The sequence below is a fragment of the Leuciscus leuciscus genome, assembly GCF_965113295.1.
Source record: "Leuciscus leuciscus genome assembly, chromosome: 5".
NCBI lineage: Eukaryota > Metazoa > Chordata > Actinopteri > Cypriniformes > Leuciscidae > Leuciscus > Leuciscus leuciscus.
The window spans coordinates 26,932,840-26,944,721 of NC_138729.1; the positions used below are offsets into that span (position 1 = coordinate 26,932,840).

Below are 11,882 nucleotides of genomic sequence, written 5' to 3' on the forward strand. Positions count from 1 at the left end.
TATTTGTCTTTTTTAACAAAAATACCAATTTAGTTTTTAGCAACACATATGCGCTGATGTGAGCTAATACATACTTCACCTCATCTTTGAGCTTGTCTCTTATTTACCACCAACTGTGTAGTCTCTGAAAAACCTAAAATGTTTAACAACAGCCCTTTTACAACACATTATTACAACTATTATACAATACAATCTGCTTCTCTCTCTGGACTCGGCGTCTTCCTTTGAGTGCCAGGCTTTTGCTCCAGCCTCCATTCCTCCAGGTCATAGTTGGGGCTACGGAAATTGCTGGACTGTCTGATGTAGTCTCATATCCCTCTTTTGGACTAGAGAAATGCATCTTTTGAAGTCTTCCCATACTCCCCCTTCTTTTCCCTCTCTCGTTCTTATTCCTATCTAGTAAAACCAACAAACAGTTACCATTTTCTCCCTCTCACCAATCAACATGGAGTTTCCTGTGCACTTCCCGTGGCATCAATCCACCTTCGGGCCTACCTGACTGCTCTGGCTCAAGGCGCAGTAATCAGAGCTGGACACTCAAAATGTCTGCACAGTGTTGAAAGATTAGTTCCGTATAGGTTTACAGTGGCTTTCCGAAGGCCTATATTTTACCTCCGTGCTTAAAGCGGCCTCTCTCTGAGAACAGCACCCATGTGCGCTCACTGTGACAAATGGTCCAGAACAAGAAACAACAACAAACCTGGTGGTAGTCAAGATAAAATGTGTGACCTGTACACCGCTTTAGAAAAGCATACAGCTTGTTCCAGTTAATGACCTGGCATGACCCAACAACGACAACGTGATGGTGCTGGTGTCTGTATTAACAGTGCATGAATGACTGGTACATCTTTTGTCCGGTTGCATAATTTATGTTTGATTGCGGTTCACCCCGTAGCCTTAGCAGAGTGAACAACAGCTGTGTCTGACATTGTTAGCGACTGAGCTACTGACACCTGTGTGCTCAGTATAACTGTAACTATGGAATGTGAACAAGAGCGGTTTGCTTTGATTTCATGCATGCAAAATCTACTTCTAAAAAAAGCTTTTTGGCCCATAAGCGTCAAAGACATAAGCAATGCATTCACTGAAATTTTCAGCACATTAAAATCATTCTTTTACCAGACATGTAAACGACCACTTAAAGAAATAGTTCGCCCCAAAATGAAAATTATATCATTGTTTAGTCATGTTGTTGACCTGTAGGCCTATGACTTTCTTTCTCTGTGTAAGGCAAAAAATGGGTAACACTTTAGATTAGGGTCCAAATCTCACTAATAAAGTTGCTTATTAGCATGTATATTACTAGGATATTGGCTGTTTATTAGTACTTATAAAACGCATAATAATGCCTTTTTCTGCATAACCATATTCTACATCCCTTAATCCTACCCAATACCTAAACTTAACAACTCCTTACTAACTATTAATAAGCAGTAATTAGGAGTTTGAGGCAAAAGTCATAGTTAATAGTGAGAATCGGACCCTAATCTAAAGTGTGACAAATTAAATTAAATTAACTTTAATCCTAATCCTAATCCTAGTTAATGCATGAACTAATCCTAGTTCATGCATTAACTAACGTTAACTAAGGGAGCTTTATTGAAAAGTATTGCAATGATTTTTTCATGAAATATATTTGTGAGTGAATCATCCATTAATATCAAAAACTATGTTTGATATTATACGATTGTTGGTTAAAATACCCTAAAACAAAATATTTAAGGTATATAAGCAAGAAAAAAGAATCAACAGAATATCTCGAGATGCATTAAATCAATTGATAATCTGTTTCTCTTTACTTGTAGATTTAGTGTATGACCCATGAAGGACAGAAGTTTGAAGAGGAGAGACAGGTGCAGTTTAAATACTCGCCTGCTCTCAGATTGTCTATTACTCTCAGCAATGCTTAGAATTTGTAAGGCAGACACACAGAAGACAGGTACAAACAGTTGAGGAGGACAGAGATCATGCTAAGTGCAAAAGCATGTCTATAAAGTGAATCTGTTCATCTTTGAAGTGAACGCTAAGTGTAAATTTGTCCATGTCAGCGTGGAGGAAGATTGAATGTGTGCTGCTTCAAAATAACTTAAGCAGGCTGTTGTGTAGTGCTTGTTCATATAGATAGATTCGACCAACGGTATAGGCCTATGACACAATCCATGGACTGAACAGGCTTTTTAAAATAGAATAAACTGTTAAAGACAAAATAGATGGTCAAACAAACAAATATATATATCCTGCTAATTGCACCACATTATGGAATATTTGACTCTTACTCGATCGTAGTATTCAGCAGTCTAATATTTCCCAATATTCGCCGTCTTCTATGGCAACATTTGTTGACACTTCTCGTGTCAAACCACTGACTCATTTATGAAAGTATTAAAGTCTGCATGAAACAAATAATGCAATCAACTTTTCTTCCCTATTGTGGCCTATATATCCGAGTAAAACAGCTTCTAGGACGAGATTGGTCATTTCTAATAAACTTTCATTGTAAAAAATTTAATATAATAAAAAAATAAAGATAATTGGATTGTAAAATACTGTTTCAGTCTTTCTACTTTTCAAAGTTAATTTAATGAGTTACTTGCTATTTCTTTGTTATTATTTGTGAAATTTAATTGTTTCTACACCATTTGTTTTCAACGCTGTAATATTCCATAAAAAAAAATGTAGGCTATTTCATGGTGACTTTAATATTGTTGCAGTGTTCTTGTTGTTAGGCCGATTATTTTGCACTAATATTTTTTGCAGCAAGATCATTTTATATAAAAAGATATTTATTTGGTAAGATTTGCAAAATTACACAGGGTGGCCTATCGGTTATTCTTTGGAGGAATGCAAACAGGAAATCAGCAGTTATAAATCATGCATTTTGCTTTCTCGTCATGATCTCGGATATCACTGCGTCGTTAGTGTGAATAATCTATAAATACATCACTCGCATACTGTTTGAGATTGGTGTGTTTCACACAGATCTATTTTGATGCAAGGGCCCCTTTGCCAAGATATTACAGAACAACAGGAAGATGAAGGGAAGAGACAGATGCAGAGAAGAGCAATTCAGCATAGGACACAATCACACGTCAAGTATGAGAAGCGGGCCAGCTAGGTTAGCCAAGGGTGACCACATTGGCCACATGTGAGAGGGGTATAAACTGAGCCTGACCGAGAGGTGCTGAGTGATACCGTGACAAATGTAACTGGAGATTATGACGTAACGGATGACTCCAGTCACAAAACATGGGTCAGGCAATAAATATCTTCACCAAATATAAGTGACTATCATCATCTCCCAGGCCATTACCTCATTTTCTGGACTTTATTCTTTGATGTTTTAGGATTGGGAAAGGTTCGTTTTTTTAGGTCCAACAATAAAATGCAATCACACTGAATCAAAGTTCAGCGCCTGCTTATAGTTTGTTTATTTTGTGTGTGTGTTTTATTTTATTTATTTTTATCTGAAGGACACTTTATATATATAATATAATTTTATTATTTTATTCTAATTATATTATTAGTTATTTTAAAATAACGTTGATTTGGACATGACTGAACTCTGTCGACCATTAGGTGGCAGACTAAGACTCTGCAATGCACAATTCATTTGTAAAAAATCCTGATTTGGTTGAAATGTTCATTATTAGAGCTTGGTGTCACTGTTGAGCTATTTTAACAGCTTGTAAAACCCTCTTAGCTCCTTGGTTTCAAGCCCCACAATACAAGTTCTGATATAAATATATATTTGACAAAGACATATATATAAATAGGCCTATACATATAAATCTAAGAAACAATCATATGGTGTTTTATTGTCTATTAAGAAAAAATTATAATTGCAAATCAAGTTGATTGTAACAGGTAGATTATAAATTGGCATTGCTTTGTAATCCGTATGTTTTATATTGTCATACTTGTTGCCCATTTGATAGATGTGTAATACATTTCTAAATCGAGATTATATGTTTTCATTAGAGGGCGTTTGTATTTTTTCTTTTATACATTAGGCGCATGTAAAATTACATTCGAGGCTCTTGTTTCATTGTAGGCTATTTGTTGAACCGAGTCCATTTCTGTAGTTTCTTAAGACTATAGTCCTTTTAATATGAGCTAATGGAATTAGTAGGCTAGTACTGTTTAGCCTATACTCTTATCTTAATTTCCTGAAGCGCGCACTTTACAGAATGATGAGCACAAACAGTGAATTAAGCGAAACAATAACACTTTTAATTTATGCTATATTGTCGCGGTCACAAACCGCAAGTCGTTTGAAAACAAAGAGCGCGCTTGTTACATGGCAGCCGTTTTTCGTTTGTTTGTTTATTTATTTATTTAGTTTGCTATGTAGCCTATTGTATAATAATTAAAATACCATGAAGATCGGGTTTCTCGGAGGTGTCACGCTATTTTAGATTTTAATTAAATGCATGGTTTTAGTGAAAATGTTACTTGTTTTAAATTATTATTATTATGCATATTATTATTATTATTATTATCATCATCATCATCATCATCACTGTTGTTGCTGGTATTGTTATTATTATAAACTATATCAAAGTTTGGTTTACCCTAGCCTATAGTTGGCTACTCGCAATGTCACTTTATTTTTCTTAGAATTTTATGTATTTTGAATTTTTTTTTTTTTTTTTTTTAAATGTTTTATTTAGCTTTTTTGTGCTGTGTGTGTGTGTACACACAATATTTTGAGTGTCGAATCAGACTAGGCTACACTAATTCCTTTAGAGTACGTATTACAGGTGATTATAGGCCCACGATATAAGCGTTAGAATGCCGCTTATTCTACAAAGTTGCTCATTTATCCAAGACCAGTTCTTTGTGAAAAACAAACAAACAAACTCACTTTCAGGATGAGTGTCGAAACAGTAGAAGCCTAACTAGGACGTGTGCGTATACGCGATAGTGTGTGTGAATTATGGCTCGTTTGAAAGGAAACTACCCAGAACTGTAAACAGCATCCCTCTGCACTCGTCTTTTTTAGAGGGTCAGCCTACTCTTTTATGTATTTGCAATGTTTAACGTATGATTTTTCTGTCATTTTTCATACAGGCAGAATTGATCACATAGTCAGGTGAAAATAAAGCTATTTTATTGTCAAAGCATTCAACATGATTAGATAAACTATCAAATAGTAAATTTCAGCAAAAGGAAGAAACACTGAATCTATTCCTCACAGACACAAAATATTACACTTTGTATTCAAACAAAACAAGTATTTACATTGTTTCGAATAGATCTTATACCAATAACTATAATTTACATGCACTCTTAAATACACTTCAACATCATGTTCCCAATGTTCAATATCCTTACTCATATAGACATAACATGTCATTGAATAACTCTCAATGAAATGATCTGCATCTTAATTTATATACATTATACATTAAATATATATACAAAATTCAAAGTACACTTACATTATTACTGTCCCTTTTTTTCAAATAATAAGTGCTTCATATAATAAATAGATTTTAGGTTTTTAAGTGAAAATGCATCGTCATACACAAAAACATGACATTTGGAGAAATCAAAACAGTAATGTCTTTTTTTAAATGAGAGCAAACGTGTTGGCATTACTCCTCCAGATTAACCATATTCCATTTTGATTTAAAAGTTGCAAGGAAAAAAGAAATAAAGGAGAAAAGAAAGAAAGAAAAAAATAATTCCACAAAAATTCAGTTGTGAGAGGTCATGTGCCGGGAAAGGTGGTGCCGCTCCCTGAAAGACTCGTTACAGATTGGACACTTTAACTTTTCTTCTCTCCTTCTTTTAATAAGAGGTTCCATGGCAAACTCCTTTTTGTGGTGCGAGCGCATGTGGTAGACCAGGTCAGAGGTCATGCGGAAGGAGGCATTGCATTTGGCACACCAGTTCTGGGCAGGCAGACAAAGGGAAGTGAACGAAGGGGGCAGGAGTGTGAGAGCAGAGGGCATTTGCAGCTGGATGGGGCCTGAGGTTTTGGGCCAGAAAGCTGTGGTGTACAGGAAAGGGTTCTGTTTTGCAATGCCACCCGGCACGGGGCAGTTGCTGCCTAGTTCTGAGCCATGGAGCTTCGCGGCAAGGTGGTCCGCCTGGTAGAGTCTACTGGAGGAGACGGTGTCGCCCACTACAGGATGGCAGTCCACCGCCGGCAGAAGCTTGGGTGCCATGACAAGAGGTGATATCTGCGAGAAGGTGCGAGACGGCTGGCTAAAGGCACTCTTTCTCTCCGAGCCTCCACCACCCTGCTGGGGCACCGAAGTGAAAGCACTGCCAATTGACGAGGTCTCCATTCGGGACTGTGGGGGCTGAGTCTCGCTGAGAACCTGTCTGATGTTCAGGTGCTTTTCAGCCGGGTTGCTGCTGGGCCGGCCAGCCTCCTTGTTCTCTGAGTTGGAGCTGGAGTTTTTGCCGTTGTGCTTCAAGCCCTGAGGTGACTTCTTGACCTCTGTAAAGGCGCTCCTCTTGGTTTCCGTCGACTCTGAAACAGAGGGAGAAAAAGCCCGCCTGCTCTCGTCCAGACCGTACGCTCCACGGTACTGCTGAGCCGAGTTGGCCAACTCCTCTTTGGATTTGAGAGGCTGAGATAATCCACTTTTCCTGCTGTCCTCCATGTCAGAGAACTTGCGCTTTCCAGAGTTCTCACTCAGGATCTCGGCCTCTTTGTCACTCGGCGGACTGGTTCTGTTTTTCTCCATATCCCTGGCCAGATTATGGAAGTCTGTGGATGGCTTTCCGTCCTGTGGATTTGAGAAGCCATCAGATCGGCCCAGTTTGGGACTGGACCTGGCAGGGGGTAGACTAGCCTGGTCACTGGCATCCTTGGCCTCCTCTTCTGGGCTGGCCATGCCTTGTAGTCTCTTAGTGCAGCGGAATCTCAGATGAGCCAAAAAGGGAAATTCGAACTGGAAACGCTGGCTACAGTCTGGGCACAAAAAGGGTGACGTTCCTGAAACACATAATTGGTGTGAGGAGAAGAGAAAAAGAAAAGAGACATTTTTAGAAAAAGTGTCCTTAAACAGGTACACAATGATGATATGAATTTTGTAATGCATAATTTAATTAAGACATAATTTAGATAAATGTATTGTAAGTTTTTTTTATTTATAAATGATTGACATGTAGGCTATACATTTTTAAAAACCTTTCATAACTCTATATTAATTATCCAAACACAGCAAACTATATTTATTTACTACCTAAACACAACCAACTTCTATTTTTGACCAAAATATAGCACAATTGATCTTCAAAGTGTACCTTTATTTTTCACTTGATTTCTGCCTGAGCTCAGGAGCAGCAGCTCAATGAGATCCTTGCCATACCACACCAGCAGCTCTTCGTCTTTCTCTATTCTCCTCAGCGACCTGTAGAATAGTTGGCCGTTCTTCACATAGGCCTCTAGGTTCTGTTCATCTCTGTCTCTCGCCGACTGGACCAGCCTCAGCCACATCAGGCCTTCTGAGGAGCTGTTGGCAGCTGACGTGTCCACCTGTGTCCGGTACCAGTAAAGCGCTTAGAACATCGGACCAATCGTTCAAATATAGCCAATCAGTAATTAATTGCAAAGAATACAATTCCTCTAACCCAATTTTGTAAAAGCGAAATAAATATTGTAGTAGTAATTGGTGTAGCGAAAGTTAGCAAACTATTAAGCCTATATGGCTTAAATAAATTGACATTTCAAACACTCGAGTTGTTGGAATTGAAATAAACAGTGACTATACCCTGAAGATGTAAGGCGCCGTTCGTTTGTCTGTGGACTTCAGAGCGATAAATGCGATGCTGTCATACAGTGAAGTGTGACTCAGAACACATGGGCCAAAAATGGCATTTTCCGGAATGTCACAGGTTGTGTAGACGCTGGTAAATATATCCGTTAAACACTGCTGCATCGCTTTCGCGTCTCCATCCCAGGCCAGTCTGTGCGAACTGGATTCCTCCATCATTTGCTGTAAGACAAAATGTCAGTGAATTAAATGGGAATAAATACAACAGATATTATATTTGTATTATATAAGGTTTGTAAATTGTTTTAAATATTTTATTTTCCATTTCTGATTTGGAGTCCCAAGTGAATCCAAACACAAAGTGAATAACAAAACCTTTCAACACGCAGTTGGCTTTACTTTACATTTAGGCCAGTGTCTTTTTTCTTTCTTTCTTTTTTTAAAGTTAATTCTATTCGATTTATAAATAAATATAAATGGACTGATATGGACCTATGTGTCTAAAAAAAAAGAAGAAGAAAGCTTAAAGTAGGCCTATATTTTGTTGATATGATGTAGCCTAATACATTGTATGTAATTTAGCCTAATGTATTTTATAAAATGTAAGCATGTAGAATTAAAGGAGTTTTTAATTAATTCTGTAAAAGACAGAAAATATAAGTAGCTAATCCAAGAAAAGGGGGAGGATGTATATTTCTTACAATGCATTAATTCGATTCAAACGCATGACTGTGACCGTATTAGCCTACATTAATAACTCTCAATGCGTATTCGAAAATATTTTACATGGCTTTGACAAGGAAAATCTGGCCTTATGAGACCGGTTGGTCTATTTACAATCGGTGACCATATCGAATGGATTCAGTAGCACTGTCAAAATCACTGTTTTCATGTCAGCTAACCTTTAGCTCCTTTTTACAAGAATGAACGTATGTCTCCTTATTACCATAATCCACCACTTTCCTTCTGAGACTTTAATTAAGGCAGCACGCGGAGTTAATTATTTTTCTTCTCCAAACCCTTAATGCACTTACAAATGAGGTAAATCTGTAGTACAGTATTTTACTCGTGAATAGCAGTTTACTCTTGTAACTTGTACACAAGAGGGGTTTTAGCAGTATTTAAAAAAAGTGTGTAAATATTCTATTTGTCTATATTCCATTTCCATATTGTTCGTGTCTTTTTAAATCGTTTATTATAATTTCAACAGTAGCCTACGGCATATTTCTGTGATTTTCCATGATTCATCAGCTTTTTGATGAGGTTAAAAATATATACTTTTAAAATACAGTGAAAAATTCTTTATAGCGACAAGAGTGAAGGAAAATATTGCTACTGCAGTAAAGCTGAATGTAAAACTAAGCTACTGTGAGCACGAAATGTGTTAAATATTGTAACTCTTTTCCAGACACGTTTATTAAAAAAAACATCTTTATAATTTACAAATATTCGTTTACAGATTTTCAGCTGAGAGGTTCAGGGTGCTGTTATAAAAAAAGACCGGTTTCTTTTTTATTTTTTTATTTTGCATAGGCTACATTTAGGCTATAGCGCACATAAGCCGACACTGGCGCGCGTAATACAAAAATAGTATAAAAACGTTAGCCTATATGAAATAAGTCGTAGCCTATAGGCTATATTTCTGCAAAACGTTTAAATGACCATTTTTATTTATTATGAAGATGCTATTTCAGACGGTCACGTCCGGCTCTTGGTTGTATTATCAGGACACAAATGCTAAAAGTTCCCTTCATCCATAAAAAGCCTTAGTGTGAATTTTGCCCTTCCTTTCACGATTCTCTCCTTTTGTAGCTGTGAGGTCCCACTCTCACTCCTGAGAATCACACAAAGGATCCACTGAATATGCATTTCAACTAAATACTATAATAGACCCACGAATATATGCGCATTTCTAAAATAGAGGAGACGGAACCCATTGACCTCATGTTTCAGGCTGAAATTTATTGCGCTTTTTATCTACGGTCTTGTTGTTATTCCAACTTTACGACTTTATGATGTGTAACCAGTTTCCCTGATTCAATGACTTTCCGTCTACCATCTGCGAGCTTTCGGTTGCGAGGATGCTGTTTGGGCTCTGCATAGCCCCCATGTATTAGGCTACTAGCCTCCGGTTGTTTTTATTGCAAAATTGTCTTTACTCACCATGGTTCTAGGGTAAAATAATCCACAAGGTTTTGAAATTGCCGTCAATATATCTTCAAGTAGGCTATTCAGCGTGTCCAGTGAAGTCCGTGCAGTCAGTACATTTCCCCGTCGGTTGAAAGTGACAGTGTTGCCGACCGTCTTATGATTCGCGAGCGCAGAGAGGCGTGCAGATGGGGCCGATAGACTGACTGAGTGGCACCCACATACACACTTTTTGTTTGCTGCACATAATCTGCCCAATGAGGCGTGACACGCTTCGTCTCCTCCCTTTAACTCTTCGGTCGCCGACAGTTAGTATAGATGCAGAGTGCTTATGCTGAAACGTTGTCAAGTGCACTGCTGTCAGATGCAAATTTGCTGAATATTTCATTATTCTGTTATATTTTTAAACAAAGAACACTCACATATTTTTTAAATGCATTTTAATGTTTGAATAATATTCAATGCTTATTATGCTGTTTTTACATGTAGGCTGCATTGTTACATTTATGGTCAAAAATGGAAATTGTTATTGCAGACCTTTCCTGTTAAAGTACAGTAGCAATGTTATGCATTACGCGGGATAGCATTTTGATGATTGTAATTAAGCCTACAGTCAACATAGCTAAGTCGTTAAATGACATGATGTAGGCTACAAACCTGTGGGCCATTTTTCTGTTACTGTTACATGTAGGCTACTGATAATAACACAAAGGAAGGTCACATGATGACTTCTACTGTGGCCAATAATAACAAAGACAGAGCCCAGTATTAGGCTACCCACACAAACACCATCAGGGTAAAATAAAGCAGTAAAGATGAACTAAACAACACATAACACGCTTCAACTTCAAATAAAATCCAAAACAAATGTTATGGTTCGAGCACTTTCCGTAAATTATAAGACACAGTTTTAACAACATTTTACTGTAAAAATATATGCTTTGCTTTAATAATGTGTCTCCTAAGCAAAATACAATTGTATTTTACAGTAACATTAGCCCTACATGTTATTGTAGGCTACATGTAGCCTATATCTTTTATTTATATTTATATTGTAATAAATAAATAAATTAAAAGCATGTATTTCTTTTAAAACATTATAAGTTATCTTATCCGATTAACACACTTTATGTAGCATTTTTTTTTTCTGTTAAAATAGCTACTTTTTAAGAAGGTTAGAATAAATAGCCTAATTTCGTTTGTTCTGCTTTACCTACTACAGGCCTGTTGATTTCATGAACCAAAATGACCAAGAAAAAGTTTCTCCGTGTAACTCTGAGTTGCTGTTGATGTTCATTGAGTCGTTTTGTCACACAGCTTCCTTAATATGCAGGGACTGCTGTCTTCGCTTGGACGTTTAAATAGAGCCATGCAACTTGTCGCCACTTGCAACGTGATCCAGCTCTAAATGATGTCGTTATATTAGGCTAACTGCTATTACTTTTCTCAGTGATGGTTCGCCTACTGACAGTTAGCAAAATACTCGATTGATACTTATCGGCATGTGGAGATAGATGCGGCTCATGAGCGCGGAGACTTGTCGCGTGCACACCTGCTGTGGCGCTCCATCTCAAGGAAAGCAGCGCGAGAGCTCCGCGTGCTCAACCTGACCTCAGCACGACTTTATTCTGATGTCTGTATTAACATCTGTGGGAGACAGCAGTGAGTATTTCAGCCAGCCAAATGCACACACTAGAGTTTCTGTCAACACATTGAGCCGGTATGCTATAGGTTTTTAACAGATATGGCGACATAACATGAATCAGTCTGAAGATTTAATAAGCTCAACAAATCAATAGATTTGTCGTATTTTTGACATTGGATTGCGTCCAGCTCAAAACCTTGATTGAGAGAATTAATAAATTGTCACATAAGACCGATTTAAGCTACTTCTGCTGACTTATTCATCATTCTTGTGGTTTGTACCTCTAATCTCTTTTATCAGAAGATAAATGCATGTGTTGCTGCCATATGAAGACCTTTTTGGAAGTCTTTGTGAAA

General features: G+C 37.4%; 1 protein-coding gene across 1 annotated transcript; it reads right to left on the minus strand.

Annotated features, from left to right (window-relative positions):
- Nucleotides 1-5,093: 5,093 nt before the first annotated feature.
- On the minus strand, nucleotides 5,094-10,055 carry prdm8b (PR domain containing 8b). The gene is made up of 4 exons (XM_082168766.1): nucleotides 9,897-10,055; nucleotides 7,731-7,955; nucleotides 7,264-7,495; nucleotides 5,094-6,952 (listed from the first exon to the last, which is right to left on the minus strand). The coding sequence occupies exons 1-4, from the start codon at nucleotides 9,897-9,899 to the stop codon at nucleotides 5,700-5,702; spliced, it is 1,713 nt and encodes a 570-aa protein (XP_082024892.1). The 5' UTR covers nucleotides 9,900-10,055; the 3' UTR covers nucleotides 5,094-5,699.
- Between the last annotated feature and the right edge of the window lie 1,827 nt (nucleotides 10,056-11,882).

Excerpts from the sequence above, each read along its gene's own strand:
- prdm8b (XM_082168766.1), bottom strand. Across the intron at positions 7,496-7,730 it reads CGGCGCCTTACATCTTCAGG|GTGGACACGTCAGCTGCCAA; the intron begins GTATAGTCACTG and ends TACCGGACACAG. Across the intron at positions 6,953-7,263 it reads AAATCAAGTGAAAAATAAAG|GAACGTCACCCTTTTTGTGC; the intron begins GTACACTTTGAA and ends TATGTGTTTCAG.